Here is a 26,001-nt window from a genome sequence, read left to right as displayed (position 1 = left end):
TTCATTCTGAGGGAATCCAACATCCCGGGCCTCTTCCAAGCACCGAACACTCTTAAGGACTGGCTCCTCGAGGACAAGGGATACCACCTGCACACATGGCTCATGACACCTCTGAGGAACCCCATCACCGAGCAACAAGGTCGATACAACGACAGCCACATCGCCACCAGGTCTACAATTGAGAATGCTATAGAGCTGCTCAAGATGCAATTTAGGTGCCATGATCGTTCTGGGGGAGCGCTTGAATACGCACCAGAGTGGGATCCATTATAGCAGTGTATTGTGTCCTGCACAACATGGCACAACATAGAGGGGTGCCGCTTGAGGAGGCCCCATCCACAGCTGCCATCCACATGGAGGAGTGGAGGACGAACCCATGGCCAGTGCAGCGGCTCACCTGGCTGCTCGTGAGGCCAGAGAGTCACTCATATGTGAACAGTTCTCCTAACATCAGAAAGCGTGAAGAGTCCAGTCCACACACTACCTGGAAAGACCAGTGCCAATACCAGCCCCCTCCCACCCCCCCACACAAAACAGCCCTGCAACTACTCATACACCCACTGTAAAGTGACCCAATGGATGGCATCAAGTATCACCGTTCATGGTGAAGCTCATGAAAGGGCGCTATCACAAAAGCCAGTCAAGAATGGGCAAGATGTGGCAGTAGTGGCGAGAATGATAACATTTAATGTGAACATAACAAAAAACAAATATAAATGAAAAGCATGACCATCTGTCAGACAACCTTGTGCATACCGTCGTGATCACAAAACTTTAGCCTTTCTCTTCCTACTACTTCTATACTTCTACGTGGTGCCTCCTTGTGGCTGCAGCAGAGGTAGTGGCAGGTTGCTCATGTTCATGCCCTGATTGCTTAGGTGCTTTCGGCCTACGTCCTCTGGGTTTTGGAGTCCGTGATGGCCCCTCCAAAGACTGCTCCACCTGCACCTATGTAGGGGCTGACTCGGCCACCTGGAGAGGAGGCAGCATTGCTGGTATTGGTTGAGAGGGGGGCAATGGGTGAGACGTAGGAGCACTTTGAGTGGTGTCCCCACTTCCATGTTCCCCTTCGCCATCATTCCTCTCCTGGGCCAGGCCCATATCACTCCTACCACCCTGCTGGACAACAGTTTGGAGGACATGTGTCATGCCTTGTAAGGCCACTTCTAAAGTATCAGCCTGTTTAAGGTAGCAGAATGTTGTTCACCTTGAGTCCGAAGAGCCTTGTCAGGGCCTGAATGGACTCATTTGTGAGCCATGCTTGAAGCTTAACAGAGGCTAGCCTTCACTCCATCGCAGACATTCCCGCACTTACCTGCGACACTATCTCAGACATTTCAGCAGTTACGTGCAACGCCATCTCAGACAGTTGCTCACGTCCCTGCGACATTATCTCAGAGATTCCCCCCCCAGTACCTGTGCCACCATTCCACTCATACAGGAGTTGGACTCCTCCATCCTCTGCGCTACTGTGGAGAGTACACACGGCACCTGTTCCAGCACCTTGCAAATGTGCTGCTATCCCTCGATCATTCTCCTTTTAAAGGATAGCCCCCGGGGTTCAGCATCTGCGTCCAGCTGAGCAGAGCCTGGAGAGGAGTGCGCCCACCGACGCGGGCTCTCCGCAGCTGCCCCTGCCACCAGTGTCTGCTCGTGCTCACTTGTGTGTGGAGACTCACCAGGTGCCAACCCAACTAATTGACTACTAGGACCCACTGAGATGTGAGTATCTGCGCTGGTGGATGGCTCACTAAGATGTGACTGTGCATCTTCAGAGGCCGGGAGCTCCTCTGAGGAATCGCCCTCTGCCATCACTGCGGTCGTTGAATGGCCTGTAAGAGAACAGAAGCCAATATTAAGCATTATCACAGATGTGTCATATTGCGATGAGCATACTGAGGTGTTCAACATGCCAAGCATTGTTAACATCAATTCATATTGTGTGTGATGAATGTTAAAGTTGTGTCACCAGACGTTTGTGGGGTGCCAGTCTCGGCGTCCCCGGCGAACAGGCACTAGAGGGTGTGGCTGATCTGCAGGGCCTCCTGCTCCGCATCTATGAGCACTCTACTCGTTGTGGCCCCCCTCCAGTCCTCCTCCTCTCCCGTGCATTTTGCTCTCTCTTTTCCTAGAAGGGGAGAAAGTACAGAAGTGTGAGTGAGTGATGGTGAAGTGGCCAACCGATGAATGCATCGCTTTGGGTGAGGCTGACCGTGAAAGAGATGCATCAGAGGGTGAATATGAGACAGACTGGATGAAGATTGGGGTGAGTGGTAGTGGTGCGGTGACTAATGGGAAGGTGAGGAAGTGCTGAGGAAGTGCAGGTAAGTTGAGGATGAGCCTTAAGTGGGTGTGAGGAGTGATGTGATGGAGTAGTCTTGGCAGAGCAGAATGAGTTGGGGGAGTGGGCGGTGATGTGGAACACGGAATGAAGGAGAATCAGTAAATGTACTCACTTTTGCTGACCTAGTCAGGTCATTGAAGCACTTCCTGCACTGGATCCAGGTGCGGGAGATGTTGCTGCTGCTGGTGACCTCCTCTGCCACCTCGAGCCAGGCCTTCTTGGTGGCAGAGGCAGGCCACTTCCTTCTGTCCGTGGGGTAAAAGACCTCCCTCCTCCTCCTCACCCTGTCCACTAGCTGCTGCAGAGAGGCATCAACTAAACCTTGGAGCAGCCTTGCACCTGTGCTGCTCCATTGTGTGTTCTTGGTGTTTGCTGCAGCAAAAGCCTTTGGAGCAATGGCCCTTTAAATAGAGCTCCTCCAGCTGACAGCCTGTCATGTGGGTGCGCAGTCCGCCCATTGAGCAGTTTTCGGATGGCAAATCCGGAAGCCACATAAAGGGCCACCAATTAACTTGCGATCACATGGGAAACGATAAGATTTTCGTAGTCGGGTTACCCGCGGGCCCATTGACCCCACCCCCCCGCTGCCATCCCGCCGCCCTTTCAAAATCGAGCCCAAAGACTCCTTATTGCAGCTGTTTATTTAATTAAGGTGACTATAGGGAATATGACTGTGCCCTCACCCTGAAGAGGTTTATAGAATATTAGAAGCACACTCAATAAACATGTCAGAAGGGTTTGTGCTGTTATCAGAACATGTGCCAGCTCCTAAGAATACAATGTTTCAAGAACTCAAAATTAACAAGTGAAGTAGTTCTTTGGGATCTATCCACCAGATACCAATTCGCCAACATTCAGTTTCACCACACACTTGTAACCATATGCAAGCAGGTCAAAACTTTCCTGCCACTCAGACACTGAAGTATTCTTTAAACGTGTAATTGACTCAGAATCGTCTCACAAAAGGCACATCATCGGGGGATTGCGAATTGAAGGTTTTTACACAAGGCTATTGAACTACCAAATTGCCCAGAGCAGTGCTTGTTCTGTAATCACAAAGGCTCTGTAGATTTAATGCAAAATAGGGTTGTTGAAAAGCACTGTTACTATAGTTGTGAAATGTAAGGAATCTTACAACACCAGGTTATAGTCCAACTGTTTTATTTATAAATCACAAGCTTTCCGAGGCTTTCTCCTTCGTCAGGTGATTTTTAAATAAAAATAGTTGGACTCTAACCTGGTGTTGTAAGATTCCTTACATTTGTCAATCCCAGTCCATCACCGGCATCTCCACATCATGACTATAGTTGTGGGAAGCAATTGCTACACTGAACATTTCTCATTTTCTAAGTTATAATTCTTTTATAACATAAAATATTACATGAATTAAATGCATTAAAAAAATCCTCCAAAATACAGTGCTTTACATAAATCTGTTTGGGCCAATGGTGGAAAAATCAGCAGATTTGAGTCCCTTCAAATACTTAATGCAAGAAGTGATTAACCCAAGAACTTGCTGTTTATTATTCAAAGCAGTTCCATTGTAGAGCAGTTCCATTTTGTAATTGTCAGTTGGTCTACTGATGCAGCCATAATTGTTGAAGTAATTAGGATTTCATCAGTAGTAAAATGCCAATGGTGTCAATTCTCTGTGCCATGGAGTTGTTCAAGTTACAATTCCCACTGTTGCTAGATCCAAAGGTGGCCCAGCGCAACTAAGCTGGTCATCTGCATGACCTTTTGACCCCCTCCCAGAAGTGCATGTAGTGGTAGTCTCCTTCCTGTGAAACAGCAAGGAGCTTGTAACAAAGCAGTAGAATGTTCCTTACTAATCTGACCTTTCAGAGTGATAGGAGTACAGTACAACAGTGTGGACAACTGGGAAAAGTCTGAACGAACCAAAGGTGATGGACATCGGCTGCCACAGAGAAAATTATTTAGTGTTAGAGGGGGAAAAAAGCTGACAGGAACATTTTGTACGTTAACACTCATTTATTGTCAGGACCCAGTGCAGTTTTTTTATGATACTGCTCATCTGTCAACCCATTTGTGCCAGATCATGGTAGACTGATGTTAAAACCAATGTCCTTGCATTCAGATACTGGTTTTAACACCAGTGAGATTGAATGTGTATGTAACATGGTGCTCTTGAAATAGCGTCGTCATGGAGCTGTGACACGAAAGATCAGGAGTCCCATTGTAACCATACACAAAGTTACCTCAACCTCCACCCAGATGAGTCACAGAACAAGGGATAGCTATAGAACAGAGCAGGAGATCAAACCTGGTGTTTCTGCTGGATACTACTCTTAATTTCTGTGATTACCCTTGGCTGCGTGTGGCCTAGTAGCTAGGCCTCTTCTTGCCAGACACTGCCTCAGTGTACCAGTGATTCCTAATGGGGGAGGAGAGATAGAGATAATATATGTCTGGAACTGCTTTTTATACCTCTCAGATATGTGACCACAAAGGGGCCCAAAGCTGCCCAACTCTTCTTGCTTTGGAAGGCCTCCATGCTCATTTTACAGTTTATGTGAGACAGTCGCTTGGTTCCCCCAGGTATTAGAGTAGATATTCATGACTGGTTTTTAAAACTTTCCCACTTCTCTTTGAGTCAATGCCCATGCTGAAGGGTTTCTCCTGCTGTGATACTTATTGATGGCCCATGCTAGAGACATCTATTGTGACACAGCAAGCTTCCATTGTGCATGCAATATCACAAAATGCATAGGAAAAGTCACAGGGATTGCTGTTTTTATAGAGGAAATGTGGTCTTATTGTCAGAACCCAATACAGTGTTTGTGTGTTACTGTTACTCATTATTAGACCCAGCTCACCCTTGTCCCCCTCCAACGATGTACTGCCCAAGCATCATTTCATTACATATCAACAAGTACAAACAAAGAATCAGTGAAGCTGCTTCACTGCTTTGTTTGATGTGTTCTCACTTGACTATATGAAGGAAAAGTTCTAATCTAGGTTTCTATTTTTTATAATTTAGGCCCATTTTTTGTTTTGTTTTTTGTATTGAAAAAGTAGACATGGTTAAATATTGATGACACATTGGTGGAAAGATTAATGCTGTTCTGGGTATTCCTTCCCCTCCAAAAATGGAACAAAAAATTTAGCGAAAAGTTGTTTATAAAGCCATTTTGTACTAGTTGCCATTAATAAAGAATTGCAAGTTCTGCATGGTGAGCTCGGTGGTTGTTTTGGAAGCCTGTTGCTCAAAAGCTCTCTGCTTCTTCCTTGTGATGGCCCTCTTCTAAGGAGGCAGAATTTTCTCTCCTGAGGAAACTGGGACATGATCGCTGTAAGGGCCAGAGTCCCTACCTCCTAGGGCCTCCAGGGTCTCCCTTTTGGACGCTTAGGTTTCTCTCTCAATAAGCCAGAGTCCTCTCTGTCTTGCTAGGAAATCTAACAGAACAATCATACAAATAAATAATATTTATCAGCAGAGAACAGTTTAATTTCTAGGAGGAAGAAGGAGGGAAACACAAAATGCAACTCATTGTCAACTCTCTGTAGAAATATTGGCACAGTTAAAATGAGCCTGGCCAAAAGTACTGTATCCAGTGGCCTCAGAAATCTAGACCCAAGATCAGAGTGAGGACAGGAGCCAGGGAACACCATGCACGGATTTAATATGGACACAGCTGCAGGCCTGTGTGAGGGCATAAACCAATTAATTCTGCTCACTGCATGCTACTAGCAGGCCATCTGTAGATGCTACCAGTATGTTTATGGGGATGATTTTTCATTGTATTGAATAGAAAAGCATTCAGTGTCACCATAAAAAGGCTTGTACTGCTTAAATATTACTGACAAAATCAGTTGAATAAAGTTCCTTTATTCTCAGTCAAGTAAGCACAAGAATATTTTGCATTCAGTGTTGCTTGCCTCCCACAGTGCTTTCTACGCACTTCCATCTTTCTCTTGGAGATTACATTTTCCACACTAAATTATCGGAGCCAGCTAAGCAAATCTATATTTTAATAGAAATACTCACATGGATCACTGAAGCAATCCATTTACACAGGCATTGGACAGAATTCATCAAAACCAATTCAAAGCACCACAAAAGTGTCAAATAGAATTAATTATCAACAGCTCATCACTAACTGCAAGGCTGGGAAAGTTATCATAAGCTCAGTGATAAAAAGGAATTTTCTCAACTATGTGGAGCAAAAAAGTAGGAAAGCATTCTATTCAGATAATCTTTCCACATGACTGTGTGAGACTGTACAGGACTTAGATTTTCTTTCAAGTGCTACTCAACACTTTATCTATTGTTTGAATCTAAACTCAGCTCACTCCAACTCGCTCTATAGCTCTGCTATCTGAGGGTCACCTCACTAAATACCTACAAGTATGAACACACAGTCAAGGAAACTGGTTCTTTCGTAATGTGTTCTCACTTGAGTATGTGAAGTGAAAGTTTCAATCCAAGGTTATCATATAGTAATTTTAAGTTAGTACCTGACTCCCCCTTTAATTCTTTTCTATATAATTCTCTGTATGCACTATCAAAACCGCAGATTCACTTCTTTGGGTGCTATTTTTATTAAATTGGTTAAGGCATTTGCATGAAATTCCTATGTTTGCTATTTTAACAGAGACATTAACAGAGAAGAATGCAGAACTTCACTGATTCAGACCACCAAGCCCTCCTTGAGGAACTCGAAGGCAAGAGGCACAGACTCCTGGTGTAGGTGCCATCAAGCCACCCAGAAATGTAATTAATGCTGTCTGGATGGAGGTGGCACCAGTTAATTTACAGAGCATAAGGGAACCAGAGGATTGGGAAGCGAATAAGGATGTGCTCCTTCTCAGTGGAGGCTGAAGAGAAGGATGTCTATAGCTTTGGAGCTGTGGGACCCAGAACTTATGGGTACTCACCTGAGAAAAAGAATGTTGAGGAACATCGGACCTATGTGCAGGCTCTGAGGTCAGTCTCCAGGGATGTGCGGCAACTAGTGGGTGTGACTCGCGAAAATGGACTTACTGCCTTCCCGCGTAAAATCTGTCAACCGCCATCTTTACTCCAGAGCTGATTTGGATCAGAAATTTCTGGGTTTGCATCATGAATAAATTCCAATAGGGATCCAATGACATAGTTTGAATCGCAATGTCATTTTAACTGAACGGGTCAGGAGTCCCGCCCAGCGGCTAGACCAGTGAGTAAAACTTAGCAGAATTGGCTTCACAAGCTGACTGTCGTGACTGGAAGCTGAATTTAAAAAGGCACATACATGCAGGCACTTAGATCATGAGAATCGGCATGCTATTGTGAGTAATGCTTTTTCAAGACAGTTCCGAGTTTCCAGTTTTCTTCTTCTAATTTTTGTTTCTTTACCTGACTTTATTGAGCACTCACTGTTGGGGGAAGAGAAGCAGCAACAGCAGCCTGAAGATTCAGGACATGGAGCAGATGGGACTGTTAGAAGACAGGCAAATAAAAGAGGCGAGGCCAGAGTGGTCCTGACTAGCGAATAAAAGAGGTGGGGCCAGAGCAGACCTGAGCGGCGAATAAAAGGGGCGGAGCCAGAGCAGACCTGAGCAGTGAACAAAAGAGGCGGGGCCAGAGGGAACCTGAGCGGCGAATAAAAGAGGCGGGGCCAGAGGGGACTTGAGCGGTGAATAAAAGGAGCAGGGCCACAGAAGACCTGAGCGGTGAATAAAAGAGGCGGGGCCAGAGCAGAGCTGAGCGACAAATAATAGGCGTGGCCAGAGCAGACCTGAGCGGTGAATAAAAGGGGCGGGACCAGAGCGGACCTGAGCGGTGAATAAAAGGGGCGGGTCCTGAGCGGTGAATAAAAGGGGCGGGGCCAGAGCGGACCTGAGCGGTGAATAAAAAGGGCGGGGCCTGAGCGGTGAATAAAAGGGGCGGGGCCACAGCGCACCTGAGCGGTGAATAAAAGGGGCGGGGCCACAGCGCACCTGAGCGGTGAATAAAAGGGGCGGGGCCACAGCGCACCTGAGCGTTGAATAAAAGGGGCGGGGCCAGAGCGGACCTGAGCTGTGAATAAAAGGGGCGGGGCCAGAGCAGACCTGAGCGGTGAATAAAAGGGGCGGGGCCAGAGCGGACCTGAGCGGTGAATAAAAGGGGCGGGGCCACAGCGCACCTGAGCGGTGAATAAAAGGGGCGGGGCCACAGCGTACCTGAGTGGTGAATAAAAGGGGCGGGGCCACAGCGCACCTGAGTGGTGAAATCCAAAAAAAATCCAAAAAAAGTCAATAAGTGACGTCACAGAGGAGCGCCGAGGGTAAGTCAATGTAAGTATTTAGTTGATTTATTTCAGCGTTTTTAGTGGTAATTGTGTTTAGTGGTTAGTGCCTTTTGTGGTGGTTAGTGTTTATAGTGGATAGCCTGTTAGTGTTAGTTAAAAAGTTTAAAACTAAACAGTTATAAAGAGCTGGAAACCTGAGTAGTTAAACAAACCCAGGGAAAAAACTCAAAAGGTAAAGTGATAGCACAGAGGGAGGCGTGGCGGAACCCAAACAAATTACATTAAATCTTTAATTTTTTTTTATTCGTTCATGGAATGTGGGCGTCGCTGGCGAGGCCAGCATTTATTTCCCATCCTTAATTGCCCTTGAGAAGGTGGTGGTGAGCCGCCTTCTTGAACCGCTGCAGTCCGTGTGGTGAAGGTTCTCCCACAGTGCTGTTAGGAAGGGAGTTCCAGGATTTTGACCCAGCAACAATGAAGGAACGGCGATATATTTCCAAGTCGGGATGGTGTGTGACCTGGAGGGGAACGTGCAGGTGGTGTTGTTCACATGTGCCTGCTGCCCTCGTCCTTCTAGGTGGTAGAGGTCGCGGGTTTGGGAGGTGCTGCCGAAGAAGCCTTGGTGAGTTGCTGCAGTGCATCCTGTGGATGGTACACACTGCAGCCACGGTGCGCCGGTGGTGAAGGGAGTGAATGTTTAGAGTGGTGGATGAGGTGCCAATCAAGCGGGCTGCTTTGTCCTGGATGGTGTCGAGCTTCTTGTGTGTTGTTAGAGCTGCACTTATCCAGGCAAGTGGAGAGTATTCCATCACACTCCTGACTTGTGCCTTGTAGATGGTGGAAAGGCTTTGGGGAGTCAGGAGGTGAGTCACTCGCCACAGAATACCCAGCCTCTGGCCTGCTCTTGTAGCCACAGTATTTATATGGCTGGTCCAGTTAAGTTTCTGGTCAATGGTGACCCACAGGATGTTGATGATGGGGGATTCGGCAATGGTAATGCCGTTGAATGTCAAGGGGAGGCGGTTAGACTCTCTCTTGTTGGAGATGGTCATTGCCTGGCACTTGTCTGGCGCGAATGTTACTTGCCACTTATCAGCCCAAGCCTGGATGTTGTCCAGGTCTTGCTGCATGCAGGCACGGACTGCTTCATTATCTGAGGGGTTGCGAATGGAACTGAACCCTGTGCAATCATCAGCGAACAGCCCCATTTCTGACCTTAAGATGGAGGGAAGGTCATTGATGAAGCAGCTGAAGATGGTTGGGCCTAGGACACTGCCCTGAGGAACTCCTGCAGCAATGTCCTGGGGCTGAGATGATTGGCCTCCAACGACCACTACCATTTTTGTGCTAGGTATGACTCCAGCCACTGGAGAGTTTTACCCCTGATTCCCATTGACTTCAATTTTACTAGGGCTCCTTGGTGCCACACTCAATCAAATGCTGCCTTGATGTCAAGGGCAGTCACTCTCACCTCACCTCTGGAATTCGGCTCTTTTGTCCATGTTTGGACCAAGGCTGTAATGAGGTCTGGAGCCGAGTGGTCCTGGCGGAACCCAAACTGAGCATCGGTGAGCAGGTTATTGGTGAGTAAGTGCCGCTTGATAGCACTGTCAACAGCATCTTCCATCACTTTGCTGATGATTGAGAGTAGACTGATAGGACGGTAATTGGCCGGATTGGATTTGTCCTGCTTTTTGTGGACAGGACATACCTGGGCAATTTTCCATATTGTTGGGTAGATGCCAGTGTTGTAGCTGTACTGGAACAGCTTGGCTAGACGCGCAGCTAGTTCTGCAGCACAAGTCTTCAGCACTACAGCCAGGATGTTGTCGGGCACATATCCTTTGCTGTATCCAGTGCACTCAGCCGTTTCTTGATATCACGTGAAGTGAATCGAATTGGCTGAAGATTGGCTTCTGTGATGGTGGGGATATCGGGAGGAGGCCGAGATGGATCATCCACTCGGCACTTCTGGCTGAAGATGGTTGCAAACGCTCCAGCCTTGTCTTTTGCACTCACATGCTGGACTCCGCCATCATTGAGGATGGGGATGTTTACAGAGCCTCCTCCTCCCGTTAGTTGTTTAATTGTCCACCACCATTCACGACTGGATGTGGCAGGATTGCAGAGCTTTTTTCTGATCCATTGGTTGTGGAATCGCTTAGCTCTGTCTGTAGCATGTTGCTTCTGCTGTTTAGCATGCATGTGGTCCTGAGTTGTAGCTTCACCAGGCTGGCATCTCATTTTTAGGTACACCTGGTACTGCTCCTGGCATGCTCTTGTACAATCCTCATTGAACCAGGGTTGATCCCCTGGCTTGTTGGTAATGGTAGAGTGAGGAATATGCTGGGCCATGAGGTTACAGATTGTGCTGGAATACAATTCTGCTGCTGCTGATGGCCTACAGCGTCTCATGGATGCCCAGTTTTGAACTGCTAGATCCGTTCTGAATCTATCCCATTTAGCACAGTGGTAGTGCCACACAATACGTTGGATGGTGTCCTCAGTGCAAAGACGGGACTTCGTCTCCACAAGGACTGTGCGATGGTCACTCCTACCAATACTGACATGGACAGATGCATCTGCGACGGGTAGATTGGTGAGGACGAGGTCAAGTAGGTTTTTCCCTCGTGTTGGCTTGCTCACCACCTGCCGCAGGCCCAGTCTGGCAGCTATGTCCTTCAGAACTCGGCCAGCTCGGTCAGTAGTGGTGCTACCGAGCCACTCTTGGTGATGGACATTGAAGTCCCCCACCCAGAGTACATTCTGTACCCTTGCTACCTTCAGTGCTCAATATGAAGGAGGACTGATTCATCAGCTGAGGGAGGACGGTAGGTGGTAATCAGCAGGAGGTTTCCTTGCCCATGTTTGACCTGATGCCATGAGATTTCATGGGGTCCGGAGTCAATGTTGAGGACTCCTAGGGCCACTCCCTCCTGACTGTATATCACTGTACCGCCACCTCTGGTGGGTCTGTCCTGCCAGTGGGACAGGACATACCCAGGGATGGTGATGGAATTTACTATAGTAATGATTTTAAAACACATTGTGGGGAAAAAATTGGATAAGGGTCCGTTCTGAGTGTTGGTAGCGCGATGCGGTAACACCCTGCGCCCGACGGACCCTGGGCAGGCAAGACGCAAGTTTGGACCCAAGGGAGCACTTACCTGCAATCGGCGTTCCATTCCAGGCCTTGCACGTGGAATTAATGCAATTCACACTTTCCATCACCAGAGGGAGCTCCATCTTTTAAAGGGAGGATGGTTCTTAGAAATCTCTTAAAGGTAGCTGGTACCTGTTATTTGCTGAAAATAACAGTGTACTGTCTGCATGGAGTCTGAACAGAGATCAGACATCACACACATAAAACACAGATGCAGATCCCATCCCTATGTTTACACACTGATGAGTTATGGTAAAACATTGAATAAAGGTTGCGCACTACTAAATCCCACATACTCCAATCTGCACGCCAGACCTCACCAAACTGCCGATCTGAGCTGGTACCAGGCCTGCGAGAGTTCATGCACCAAGGTTCTCTGCTGATGCACTCGAGACCTTGGGTGCAAGAGCTGGAAAGAAGGAGGGACATTCTATATCCGCAGAGGGGGGGGGGGGGGGGGGCGGTAAGAGGCCCTCCAGAAATATACTCAAAAGACAGTGGGAGGCAGCGGGGGACGAAGTCAATGCCAGGCGCACAGCATCATGAACATGGATGCAGTGCAGGAAGAAATTCAATGCTTTGACATGAGCGGTCAAGGTGAGTGAGGTCAACTGGCAAGTGGCGTCTCCTACCAACTGCTCCACGCACTACACCCCCATCCCCCACATACCAATAAACTCTTTCCATCAGTACTCAACTCTTCCAATCAAATGCTTCCTCTCACCCTTACACATTACCAGTTTCAAGCCACCCACCCACAACTCACAGGCCACACATACTGGCAGCTATTCAACCATAACTGGCACATCATCCAGACACATGTCATAAGAACATAAGAAATAGGAGCAGGAGTAGGCCAATCGGCCCCTCGAGCCTGCTCCGCCATTCAATAAGATCATGGCTGATCTGATCCTAACCTCAAATCTAAATTCATGTCCAATTTCCTGCCCGCTCCCCGTAACCCCTAATTCCCTTTACTTCTAGGAAACTGTCTATTTCTGTTTTAAATTTATTTAATGATGTAGCTTCCACAGCTTCCTGGGGCAGCAAATGTCCCGCTTTCTTGCAGGAGAAGGTGGCGTATATCAAGAGGCAGCAAGTGGCTGTGGCATTTAGCCTCTCGAGCCTGTTCCACCATTCAATGAGATCATGGTGGACCTGTGACCTAACTCCATATACCCGTCTTAGCCCCATATCCCTTAATACCCTTGGTTCACAGAAATCTATCAATCTCAGATTTAACATTCACAAGTGAGCTAGCATCAACTGCCGTCTGCAGAAGAGCGTTCCAAACATCTCCCACCCTTTGCGTATAGAAGCATTTCCTAACTTCACTCCTGCACGTCCTGGCTCTAAATGTTAGGCTATGTCGCCGCGTCCTAGTATTGAAGTCTAGGAGACCTCCAAAAACAGTTACAAATGTCTCGGCAGCCAGAGGCAATAATCCAGCCACTAACCTGTAAATCCTGCATGGTCCCTTTAAATAGCGCTGGTGGGGGGGGTCCACCAGGCACTCTAAGACACGTTCAGATGGTTGGGGTTAAGACTGTGCGTTGAGTTGAGCGATAAGTCCCAAAATGCTGTGTATCACTTTAAATCAGCGTTGCACACTGATTAAAGCCATTTTCTCCCTACTTTACATGATTCCAGCGTTCGTTATCTGCGCCTGCGCAAACTCCTATACCAAGATGGCGTCTGGCAGGAAACGTGCGTGCGCATCCAAGACGCCATCTTGGATGTCGGAGAGGCCGTGTAGCGCCGAAACAACAGACGCTACACGGCCCAATTTAGCGCCCATAATCTTTAACTATAATCTAGAAATAAATAGTTAAATAAATAAATATTCAGAATAATTAATTAATTTAAAATCAAGCTAAAATCCATCTACTAAATATAGTCTAGACCTTAAGTGTTCCTAGTAGTTCTAGAATTAAATTAATACAAATAAATAAATAAATAAAAACTGGAACTCGCCATGCAGGTTGTGTGTTGGGACTGTGGTATGTGGGAGTCTGTGGACAGCGAGACTGTCCCGGATTACCACACCTGCAGGAAATGTCTCTGCCTTGAATCACTCCACCTCAGAGTCCTTGAACTGGAGTGCGAGTTAGAAGCACTCCGACACATAGCACAGTAGGGTAAGGGGAACCAAGGGGAGTAGAAAAGGAGGTCCCGTAAATTCTGGTCCTATCCAACAGGTACAATGTACTTTCTACCTGTGAGGATAAGAATTTAGGCTGCTTGGAGGACAGCCAGTACGTTAACCATGGTACCGTGAAGCAGGAGGCAGTCCAAGGGAGAGAGGAGCAGAATAGAAAGGTTGTAGCCATAGGGGATTCTATAATTCGGGGGATAGATAGCATCCTCTGTAGTCGCAACCAAATGTCCAGGAGAGTGTGTTGCCTACCTGGTGCAGGGATACCTCAGAGTAACTGGAGAGGAACTTGGAAAGGGAGGGAGAAGATCCAGTTGTCGTGGTCCATGTTGGAACCAGTGACATAGGGAAGAAAAGGGAGGAGGTCCTGCTGAGAGAATATCAGAAGTTAGGAACTAAATTAAAAAGCAGGACCTCATGGGTGGTAATCTCAGGATTACTGCCCGAGCTACGTGCTAATTGGCATAGGTATAGACAGATCAGGAAGGTGAACGTGTGGCGGGAAGACTGTTGTGGGAGGAAGGGAACTGGGACAGGAAAGAGCTGTACCATTGGGACGGGCTCCACCTGAACTGGAATGGGACCAGTGTCCTCGCAGAAAGGATAAATAGGGCTATCAATAGGACTTTAAACTAGTAAGACGGGGGGAGGGATCTGGGGAAGATAACATAAGTCTAAAGAAAAAAGGAATAGCAAATGAGAGTAAAGGTCAGGCCAAGTTAAGGAATAAGGGTAACATAAAGGTCAGGGAACAAATACGGTTATAGAACATAAGTATAAAATGATTGTTAAAAACAAAGGGAGGGGAACAATTACTAAAAACAAATTAAATTGCCTGTACAGCAATGTGCACAGATCCAAAACAAAATGGGGGAACTGGAGGCAATAATTCATAGCGAGGAGTCAGATGTAGTAGGGATAACAAAAACATGGCTACATAAAGAACAGGACTGGCAGTTAAATATTGCGGGATACAATGTATTTAGAAAGGATAGGGAAGGAAAAAGCGGGGTGGGGTAACTGTTAATTAGAGACAACATAATGGCAATAGAAAAGAGGGACATAAGTAATATTAAGATAAAAACAGAATCCATATGGATTGAGACAAAGGATAAGGAGGGATCGATCAGGTTAATAGGTATATTCTACAGACCATCGAATAGTGGAAGGGAAGTGGAGGATGAAATATGTAGACAAATCTATGAAATGAGTAAAAAACATTGAATATCTAAGTTTGCCGATGACACAAAGATTGGTTCCATTGTAAGCAGTGTAGAAACATAAAATTACAAAGCGATATTGATAGATTAGGTGCATGGGCAAAACTGTGGCAAATGGAATTCAATGTAGATAAATGTGCGGTCATCCACTTTGGATCAAAAAATGATAGAACAGGGTACTTTCTAAATGGTAAAAAGTTAAAAACAGTGAATGCCCAAAGGGACCTAGGGGTTCAGGTACATAGATCATTGAAGTGTCATGAACAGGTGCAGAAAATAATCAATAAGGCTAATGGAATGCTGGCCTTTATATCTAGAGGACTAAAGTACAAGGGGCAGAAGTTATGCTGCAGCTATACAAAACCCTGGTTAGACTGCACCTGGAGTACTGTGAGCAGTTCTGGGCACCGCACCTTCGGAAGGACATATTGGCCTTGGAGGGAGTGCAGCATAGGTTTACTAGAATGATACCCGGACTTCAAGGGTTAAGTTACGAGAAGAGATTACACAAATTGGGGTTGTATTCTCTGGAGTTTCGAAGGTTAAGGGGTGATCTGATCGAAGTTTATAAGATATTAAGGGGAACGGATAGGGTGGATAGAGAGAAACTATTTCCGCTGGTTGGGGATTCTAGGAGTAGGGGGCACAGTCTAAAAATTAGAGCCAGACCTTTCAGGAGTGAGATTAGAAAACATTTCTACACACAAAGGGTGGTAGAAGTTTGGAACTCTCTTCCGCAAACGGCAATTGATACTAGCTCAATTGCTAAATTTAAATCTGAGATAGATAGCTTTTTGGAAATCAAAGGTATTAAGGGATATGGGCCAAAGGCGGGTATATGGAGTTAGATCACAGATCAGCCATGATCTTATCAAATGGCGGAGCAGGCACGAGGGGCTGAATGGCCTACTCCTGTTCCTATGTTCCTATGTTCCTATAATAATCATGGGAGATTTCAACTACCCCCAAATAAACTGGCAAGAAGAAGTAGGGAAAGGGGAATGGAGTTTTTACCCAGTATGTGAGAAGCCCAACAAGAGAGCAATCACTGGAGGAAATGAACCAGAACAGATAAGAGAAGCAAGTGTAGGGGAACATCTAGGCACTAGCAATCATAGCATAATAAGGTTTAAAATAATGATTGAGAAAGACATAAGTAAGATAAAGAACAAAGTAACAGATTGGAAAAAAGTTAATTTTGAGGGGATGAGAATGGAAATAGGGAAGGTAAACTGGAAAAAAATTTTGACAAAGGAATAGAACAGCAGTGGATAATATTCCAAACAGCGATCAATAGACTTCAGGAGAAATACATGCCAATATTGAAACAGCAGGGAGATAAGGGTGAAACTGAAACTAAAGGAAGAGGCATACATAAACAATAAAGGAAAGGATGACAAAAGGGAATATGAGGAGGTTAAGAAAAAAGACAAAAAAACAATTAGGAAAACACAGAGGTTAAATTATCAAGGAATATAAAAAGAAAGAGTAAAGTATTCTACAGACATATAAGTAACAAAAGAAAAATCAGAATAGGGTTAAGGCCACTAATGGGTGCATGAGATAAACTCACAGGTAATGACAGCGAAATGGCAGAAATATTGAATAGTTACTTTACTGACCTGGAATGGGACCTAGCGGAAAGGATAAATGGGGGGTATAGTTAATACAAAGGAAGAATGCGTCAAAATGCAAGAAGATATTAATAAACTTGCAGCATGGGCGTGTAATTGGCAAATTAATTTCAATATAGATAAGTGTGAGGTGGTGCATTTTGACAGGAAGGATAAGGAGGCCACATGCTGCTTGGATAACAAGAGTCTAAACAGGATGGAGGAGCAAAGGGATCTAAGGGTACAGATACACAAATCACTAAAAGTAGCGAAGCAGGTTAATAAGGCCATAAAAAAGGCAAATCAAGCACTAGGGTTCATCTCTAGAGGGATAGAATTGAAAAGCAAAGAAGTTATGTTAAACTTGTATAGAACCTTGGTTAGATCACACTTGGAGTAGTGTGCACAGTTCTGGTCTCCATATTATAGAAGGTGCAAAAAAGATTGACACAGATGATACCAGAACTGAGAGAATATCCTTATCAAGAAAGGCTGAACAGGATGGGGCTCTTTTCTACAGAAAAGAGAACGCTGAGGGGTGACCTAATGGAGGTCTTTAAGATAATGATCGGGTTTGATTGAGTAGATGTAGAGAAAATGTTTCCACTTGAGGACTAGAGGTCATAAATATAAAATAGTCAATAAATTCAATAGGGAATTCAGGAGAAACTTCTTTACCCAAAGAGTGGTGAGAATGTGGAACATGCTACCACGAGGATTGTAGAGGCAAATAGCATAGATGCATTTAAGGGGAAGCTAGATAAACACATGAGGGAGAAAGTAATAGAAGGGTATCCTGATAGGGTTAGATGAAGTAGGGAGGGATGAGGCGCATGTGGAGCATAAACACCAGCACAGACCAGTTGGGCTGAATGGCCTGTTTCTGTGCTGTAGTTTTGATGTAAGACAGCAGATGACGGGAGCTGCTTATCCAGCCCACAGATGCTATAGGCCAAGAGTTACTTACTGGGCTATTTCTAATGGAGCAGTGCAGAAGGAGGTTGCGCCTCACCAGGCATGCTGAGGCTGACCTGTGCAGCCTATTGCAGCAGGACCTGCTACCTGTTGGACCAGGGGGCCATGCTTTGCCAGTTGCTCTCAAAATCACCACTGCCCTTAACTTTTTCACCATAAGCTCCTTCCAGGCTGTTACAGGGGACATCACCCACATTTCTCCTTTTGCAGTGCACAGCTGAATCAAGCAGGTCACCAGTGCCCTCCTTGCCAGAGCAAACCAGAACTTTATCTTTGCGATGGACGCCAACAGTCATAATGAGAGAGCTCTGGGATTTGCAACAGTGGGAAGCTTCCCTCATGTTGAGGGCCTAATAGACTGCACTCATGTAGCTATCTGGGCACCAGAAGACAAGCCAGCAGCATATGCCAACAGGAAGAGCTTCCACTATATCAATGTTCAACAGGTGTGTGATCACCACAGAAAGATAATGCAAGTCTGTGCCAGTTTCACTGGGAGCTGCCACAATGCCTTCATCTGCGACACTCATCCATCCCCCCACTTTTCCACCCATCTAGAATAGTCAGAGGATGGCTGCAAGGAGACAAGAGATATCCCCTCCATACCTGGCTGATGAATCCCTCTGCAACCTCATCACGCCTGAGCAGCATAGACATACTGAGAGCCATGGGACCACCAGGAACGTAATAGAGCATACGACTGGCATCTTGAAGAAAAGATTCAGATGCCTTGATCACTGTGGGGGCTCCCTACAATATGGCCCAGATAAAGTGGGCCGCATCATTGTAGTTTGCTACATTCTGCACAACCTGGCAATGCAGAGGATTCGAGTTGGAGGAAGCACAGCAAGAAAAAGAGGCATCATCGGATGAGGATGGATTGGATGAAGGCGAGGGAGAATCACAAGAAGGAGAGCTGGTAGAACACATTGCAGCTGGACAAGCTGCATATTGTATATTCATGGTAAGCATTCAAAATACTGTCAGACTGTCAACCGTGAGGTATTTCAAGGCGCCTGTCTGATCTGGTAATGTCATTAAACATTTTCTAGTACTACAGCTAGGTCCATTGAATGGTGCAGTGGGCATTCAAATTGGGTGGCATCTCTTCTCAGGTACCCTAAGCTGCAAGTCTTGGAACCCACTGTCCATCAATCCCAAACAAGTGCATTTGCTTTAATAAGAATTCAATTGCTCCATCAGAAAAAGTGACATGCTGAAGAGTCATTTTACCTTTCAGATGCTTGAATCAGTGCATCAAGCCAGAGAGCAGGTTGATTGTCATCACCCAAAAGAGACTGAGCTGTTTCTATACATCACTGAAACTGTCATTTGATCAAAGAAGTCATATGCCTTTAAGTTAATGTCGACCATTAGACAGAATCATTTTTGAAAGAATATGATTGTTACCTTGCTACAAAGACGACAGAAGTTAACCTTGAGAAAGAACTATTGCTCATTGACATTGATCAGGGTTATAGTATTATTTGCACTGTCAAAATTTAATTTCACAATTATGCTTGGGATAATTGATTAACCACAACTAGAGCTGTGTTACTATAATTGAACTTCATTTTTTAAAATTATTTTTATTTTATTATTGAATAATCTATGTGAATAATAAAGGCCCATAATGCAGGATACCAACAAGATTAAAAACAGCAAAAGAGACTAGGAAAATCAAGAAGGAGTGATTCGGTAATAGGAGGAAGAAAAGACTGAGGGAGGTTGAGAGTTACAGTTTTGAGGTCCTGAGAAGGAAAAAATTAGAGTAGAAGGCAAAGTGAGGAGTCTTGATTTAAACACAGTGAAGGTAAGGAGAGAAGAAAGACCATGTAAGGCATGTAGGGTGACATACTTGCAGCTTAGGAGGAACAACAGAGTTAAGCTCAAAGGAGCACTGATCACAATAACAGACAAGGTTGCAATCGAGAAAGACAATGAAGGCTGGAGGTGAAAGAAAGAATGCCTATCAGTTCACTTTTTTCTCTTGTATCCTGTCTAGGAGTTCTCGAGAGGTGTTAAAAGAGCGTCCCAAGAGTGGTATTCAAATATTGATTGACTTGGGCTTTATAAATTTAAGAGTTATTCAGAATTACTTTGAAAAAACCAAGCTTCTTGAAGACAGCTTTATGAATGGAGAAGTGGTACGGATCCTATTTGAAGTTGAATGAGATAGTGAGGCCATTAATCTCAACAGATGAAAAAAGACTGGGTTGAAATTGGTCAATGACGCCAGTAGTGCAAAATGGGTTGATAGCAAATCAGTGGAAGTCAATGTAAGCCTTTACTGCATGATATGGTAACAAAAAGTAGTTCTCCCTCTCTGCAATCATTTTCAATGACAAGATGGTCCATAGCACAAGGAGAGAGAGTTGTGGCAGATGACAGCTCTTCAAACATCCAACTTTCATCTCCTATGAGGAAGACGCACTTCAAGCCATTGGGGATGTCAGAGACAGGCAAGTAGGAGGACATATGCCAGCTGCAGGTTCAAGTTAAACTTCTGCTTCTCTTCCTTCTCACACTATTGCACTTCACATTAGCTGCCAGCAAAACATTGTGAAACCCTCATGTCACTCCTCCTGTAAGTAACATGTGAACTCTGCTCATCGGGACATCGTTGAACCTCTCTTCTTTTCCTCTGTCACACCACATGCTGTCACTCACTCAATCCCTCCCAAGCACCACTGCAGAGATAGTCACCTCAGAGGAGTTGGAGTGTGAGCCAGAAGGCAGCGCACTGGGTGAAACAGAGCGCGGGAGAGGAGGAGGAGCTGCCGGTGAGGAAGACGTTGCTGGCCAGAGGGGTAAGTTATGTGGCCCCTTCACAAAAGAGCCTGAGTATCTTCATGGATCCTGCTTTTAGAAGAATCATGTTCGCAGAGCATCAAGTATTGGTGCCGTCATTGCAGCTGTATCAGACAATGTGCTGCAGGTGGCTGCTCAGGTGGAGGCATCCACTACCAGCCACTGACATTTTGGTAGCTGTGGGGGACGTGGGCTGTAGGTCTGCATGCAGCATGTTCCATAAATCAGTGTCGGCTTCCTTGGTAAAAGCAAAACAGCTGCAAATGCAGGAATGTGTATCTCTGTCTGTATATTCTGTTGTAGGGGTATTAGCAGGTGGGTGTTGTGCACCTCTGGTGCTGCCTGAGGACCTGGCATCCCTCCATTGTTTCTCTTCTTCCAAAAAACAAAGATACACTGGAATTCCCAATTGGGAATCTTATTTTGCATTGCCTGAAGTGCTGAAGGGAGAAATGGTAGCCTCACACAAGGCAGGTGACAAAGTAGTTGGCAACATCTGAAAAACAAAACAACAGGCTCCCTAAACAAACAGAAAGAATCTTTAAACTGATGCGATCAATATGAATGCTGGGTTTTTTAATTATCTTCTGCCTTCCCCCTAACACCCAGCAACTCTAGATGCCCATTTTTAAAGGATGAAAAGAAGTAGTGCAAATGAGGTGGAAATGACAGAAAGAGGGATGTATAAAGAAGAATAAAGAAGACTTGCATTTATATAGCGCCTTTCACAACCTCATGACGTCCCAAAGCTTCGAAGTGTAGTCACTGTTGTAATGTAGGAAACTTACTAGCCAATTTGCGCATGGAAGGTCCCACAAACAGCAATGAGATAATGACCAGATAATCTGTTTTACTGAGGTTGGTTGAGGGATGAATATTGACCAGGGCACCAGGGAGAACTCCCCTGCTCTTCTTTGAAATAGTTCCATGGGATCTTTTACATCCATCTAAGAGGACAGACGGGGCCTCAGTTTAAAAGCAGATTTGTTGGTGCGCCGAGGTTACCGATTATGCAGCTGATTAAGGATTATTCATTGGGCAACTGTATGGAGTTGCTGCTTTTCATTTCTTCAAGCACTGATTCTAAAATACAGTCAGGGCAAAGTACTCCTCATTTCATGTTGATTTTACAATTACATTAAACACTTGAGTCGTGTAAGGAGCTGTGCTCTACAGTGAAATGAGCAGGAAAGGGTGAAAATTCCTTGTTTCAGAAAAGTAGAAGTAAACTGACAGTACACAATTCAAAAAGAAATAAAGCTAAAACGTAAGAGGAATTCAGAGAAGAGAATTAAGAAAAGATGCTGGGGGTGGGAGGTGTAAGGTAAATAAAAATGGATTAAAAACAGACAGTATAGAAAGAGCATAGCGAGGGGCAAAATGAACAATAGGTCAGAGAGAGAAAGTTTAAAAAGTAGTTAAGCCCACAACTGTAGGACAAATTGCAAATAAAAAGACAAAAATACTGAAAATAATTTAGGAAATACCAAGTGAAACTGTAAGAATTGAACTAGAAGAAACTGATCATAATTGAGTAAGAGGAAAAATGCAAACTTGTGGTCTTGTTTGGAAAGTTGTAAGAGGAATGCCCAGGTCAGTTTCTAGAGGATGGAGAATCTGATCTTTGGGAGATACATGGAAATGTTTGTACATTTTAGAAATTATTTTAATTGTTGATAACACTTTTTCATTTCTGTTTGGTGAAATGTAGACTGGTTTTATGTTATTCATCATAACCCCAACAAAGTAGGCCCGCAAGTGTCAAATTGCGCTCACCTGGGACTTCTACTGCTAATCCTGTCAAAGTTCGTGGGATCGGGTGGAAGTCGCGTAATTATCGTACCGAAGGCAGACACCTGCGCTACTAGCGACACATCTAGAGTGCCCGCAATAGGCATAAGACCAGAAAGTCCTCCACAGTTGGCCGAGCTGGGGAGCGATATGGCCCCCATAGAGACAAGTTGATGGTGTCCCCAGCAGCCCCTTTTGTAAAGAAGTCACATTAGAAAACTTTTTTTTAAAAATTGCCCCGCTTCAGGTGTCCAAGCCAGGAATGAGACACGGACTTCCAAATGGGCCCCACAACTTCCGATTGTCAGTGAGATACTTGTCTGACCAGTTGCAGCTCTGCTGAGTCCCAGCGAAGGCGAACGTTATGAGATTTCCCGGTGTAAGGAATCCCCATCCTTATGATGATGGCCACATTTTGGGTGGGAAGAGGCATATCGAAGTGCCGGCCTGGTTTCCAGTGATAGTGCACTAGAACGGCTACGGATTTTCGGGCTCCAAATTTTTGAACATTCACAATACGGTATATTTGTTTAGAAAGGTTTGAAGAACAAGAAGTGAAGAAAGAAGTAAAATGAAACTTAAAGAAGAGCAGAATAGTAAAGAATAGGGTAATATGACCATGAAGAAGACATTGAAGTAAGGAAACAGAAAAATATGATTTACCACAACAAACCATAATTTAATTAGTTTAATTAAGTACCTGAGATAAATCTTAAATATATATGTATTTGTAGAAGTATTAATACAATCAGTTGATCATAACAATTGTAGCAGTTTGGTTCTACACTATAATTGAAATAATTAGCTGCTAATTATTTCAATTATAGTGTCGAACCAAACTGCTACAATTGTGTGATCAACTGATTGTATTAATACTTCTACAAATATATTTGAATTATGGCTTGAGATAAAACCACACAGAATTCTTCAGTTTTTTCACGTTTAAAAAGCATAAATCATTTTTGAAGGTAATATATTAAATAGCTCATTATAAATGAACTTAATGAAAAATTACAATCCATGTCTTTGAATCCTAACTTCCAAGGATGCATATTGTGTTTATTAATGTATTTTGTGTGGCTTTCTTCCTCAGCTCATGAGAAATAAAATAATCAGACCAATTGGACTGTAAAAATAACTGCAAAAGCTGTCATTGTTTGGATTTCTTTCATTAAGTCTGCTTGTAAAGCATAATTCTAATACACCTCACTTAAGTGATGTTTTTCCTCTGAAACATTTCTAAAGCTTCAATGTTATATAATTTTGGTATTCCTCATGAAGTGTGACAAAAGAAAGGAAGGAAGAAAGAAAAAAGAATTGCATGACATCATATAAAGTGCCTTAGAAACATTTCAAAGTGTTTCACATACAATGAATTACTTTGAAGTGCAGTTATGATGTGGAGATGCCGGTGATGGACTGGGGTTGACAATTGTAAACAATTTTACAACACCAAGTTATAGTCCAGCAATTTTATTTTAAATTCACAAGCTTTCGGAGGCTTCCTCCTTCGTCAGGTAAATGTTCAGGAGCTCCTTGAAGCCTACGCATTTATACATCACAGAACAATACATGGTGTTTACAGACTGCCCCTGCAACTGCCCGTTGCCAAGGCAATCACCGTGTTCAGACAGAGAGGTGTCACCTGCAGAACCCCCGAATACACATTCAACAAAAAAACAAACAGGAAAAAAAAACAAAAAAAAAACAAAAAAAAAACAGAGAGAGGCAGAAACATCCGGAAGGCAGAGAAAGCCAGCAAATGACCCATTATATTAAAAACAGATAACATTTGTTCGCTGGTGGGGTAACGTGTAGCGTGACATGAACCCAAGATCCCGGTTGAGGCCGTCCTCATGGGTGCGGAACTTGGCTATCAATTTCTGCTCGACGATTTTGCGTTGTCGTGTGTCTCGAAGGCCGCCTTGGAGTACGCTTACCCGAAGGTCGGTGGATGAATGTCCATGACTGCTGAAGTGTTCCCCGACTGGGAGGGAACCCTCCTGTTTGGCGATTGTTGCGCAGACGCTGCGACAACGGATGAACGGACACCGCGCAACAATCGCCAAACAGGAGGGTTCCCTCCCAGTCGGGGAACACTTCAGCAGTCATGGACATTCATCCACCGACCTTCGGGTAAGCGTACTCCAAGGCGGCCTTCGAGACACACGACAACGCAAAATCGTCGAGCAGAAATTGATAGCCAAGTTCCGCACCCATGAGGACGGCCTCAACCGGGATCTTGGGTTCATGTCACGCTACACGTTACCCCACCAGCGAACAAATGTTATCTGTTTTTAATATAATGGGTCATTTGCTGGCTTTCTCTGCCTTCCGGATGTTTCTGCCTCTCTCTTTTTTTTTTTGTTTTTTTTTTGTTTTTTTTTCCTGTTTGTTTTTTTGTTGAATGTGTATTCGGGGGTTCTGCAGGTGACACCTCTCTGTCTGAACACGGTGATTGCCTTGGCAACGGGCAGTTGCAGGGGCAGTCTGTAAACACCATGTATTGTTCTGTGATGTATAAATGCGTAGGCTTCAAGGAGCTCCTGAACATTTACCTGACGAAGGAGGAAGCCTCCGAAAGCTTGTGAATTTAAAATAAAATTGCTGGACTATAACTTGGTGTTGTAAAATTGTTTACAATTTGAAGTGCAGTGACTGTTTTGTAGGCAAACACAGTAGCCATTTTGCATATCACAGGATTCCACAAACAGCAATGAGATGAATGACGAGTCAATTTTGTTTTTGGGGTGTTGATGAGGGAAAAGGCTGGCCAGGACACTGGGAGAACCCCAATTCTCTAACCCACACTAACAATGACTGTAACTCCCTGCTGGGACAATACTACATCTGTTAACAATATACAATCTTTTATTACCTGTACAGATAGAAATATAGAAAAGAGGTAAAGCCCAGGGTCTGAGGAAATCAACGAAACTGTGAGCACAGAGTTTGTATCTCCATTTATACCTCAGGCTGTGCGGTGAGCTGCCAACCAAAATCAACCAGGGCAGCCCATAGGACGTGTCCTGTGCCTTAATCTATCTCCCTACACGGTTCATAACTTTCAGCTCTTTAGTTACCAATGGTTCTGCAATTACCAATTGTGAACAGCAGTCCTTGCGCTTTGCTTGTGTAAAAGACCATATCAGTATCATTCCCTGACATTCTTACAGGGTAGTCAACATATATTTCAGAGTTTCATGGGAATAGTCCCGAAGATTAACTTTAAAATACCTCTTAGCCATCTTTGTTCCTCACAGACATTAACATTTTCCTTTGCAAAGCTTGATGCAACATTACAATTATATATATTAACTTTTCTAAACTGTCTAAGTCATTATGAAACAAACCAACAATAATTGTTCACTCTTACTCTCCCTATCCAAGGGAACGCAAATGAAATGATCCTCCAGTCCCTGAGTCAAGCATCACACGGAAGGTTAAAAAAAATTAACATTAAAAGAACTAGTAATGGGAATGCAAGTTAAGACTTAGTAGATTTTTTGATTGGGCCTCTGATCTGTCATTAGTCAGTTGGTATGTTATTAGCGCCCGCCCAACTATTACTGCGGTGGCCCCATTTGATTTTGTAGGGTCAGCTTATTGTAGAAAGCTCTAGGGCAATATTGGGCCTGGCATTGGGAGTTTCTCACAGGAGGGTATAAAATTGTGTGTGAACAGATCATTAAAAGCTAA

The 26,001-nt window shown here is 44.6% G+C and overlaps 1 protein-coding gene across 1 annotated transcript in view; it reads left to right on the top strand.

The window, feature by feature from the left end:
- The first annotated feature begins 7,161 nt into the window (after positions 1–7,161).
- mtpn (myotrophin) overlaps positions 7,162–26,001 on the top strand; it is a 104,426-nt gene continuing 85,586 nt past the window's right edge. Inside the window, exons 1-2 of the mRNA XM_067999138.1 lie at positions 7,162–7,292; positions 19,706–19,847. Of these exons, the coding sequence (XP_067855239.1) occupies positions 7,162–7,292; positions 19,706–19,847 (273 nt within the window). The remainder of the gene's footprint in view (positions 7,293–19,705; positions 19,848–26,001) is intronic.

This window comes from Heptranchias perlo, chromosome 18 (genome assembly GCF_035084215.1).
Source record: "Heptranchias perlo isolate sHepPer1 chromosome 18, sHepPer1.hap1, whole genome shotgun sequence".
In the NCBI taxonomy this organism is placed as follows: Eukaryota; Metazoa; Chordata; class Chondrichthyes; order Hexanchiformes; family Hexanchidae; genus Heptranchias; species Heptranchias perlo.
Note: the sequence above shows the minus strand (reverse complement) of the source record. Positions and strands in the feature narration are given on the sequence as shown.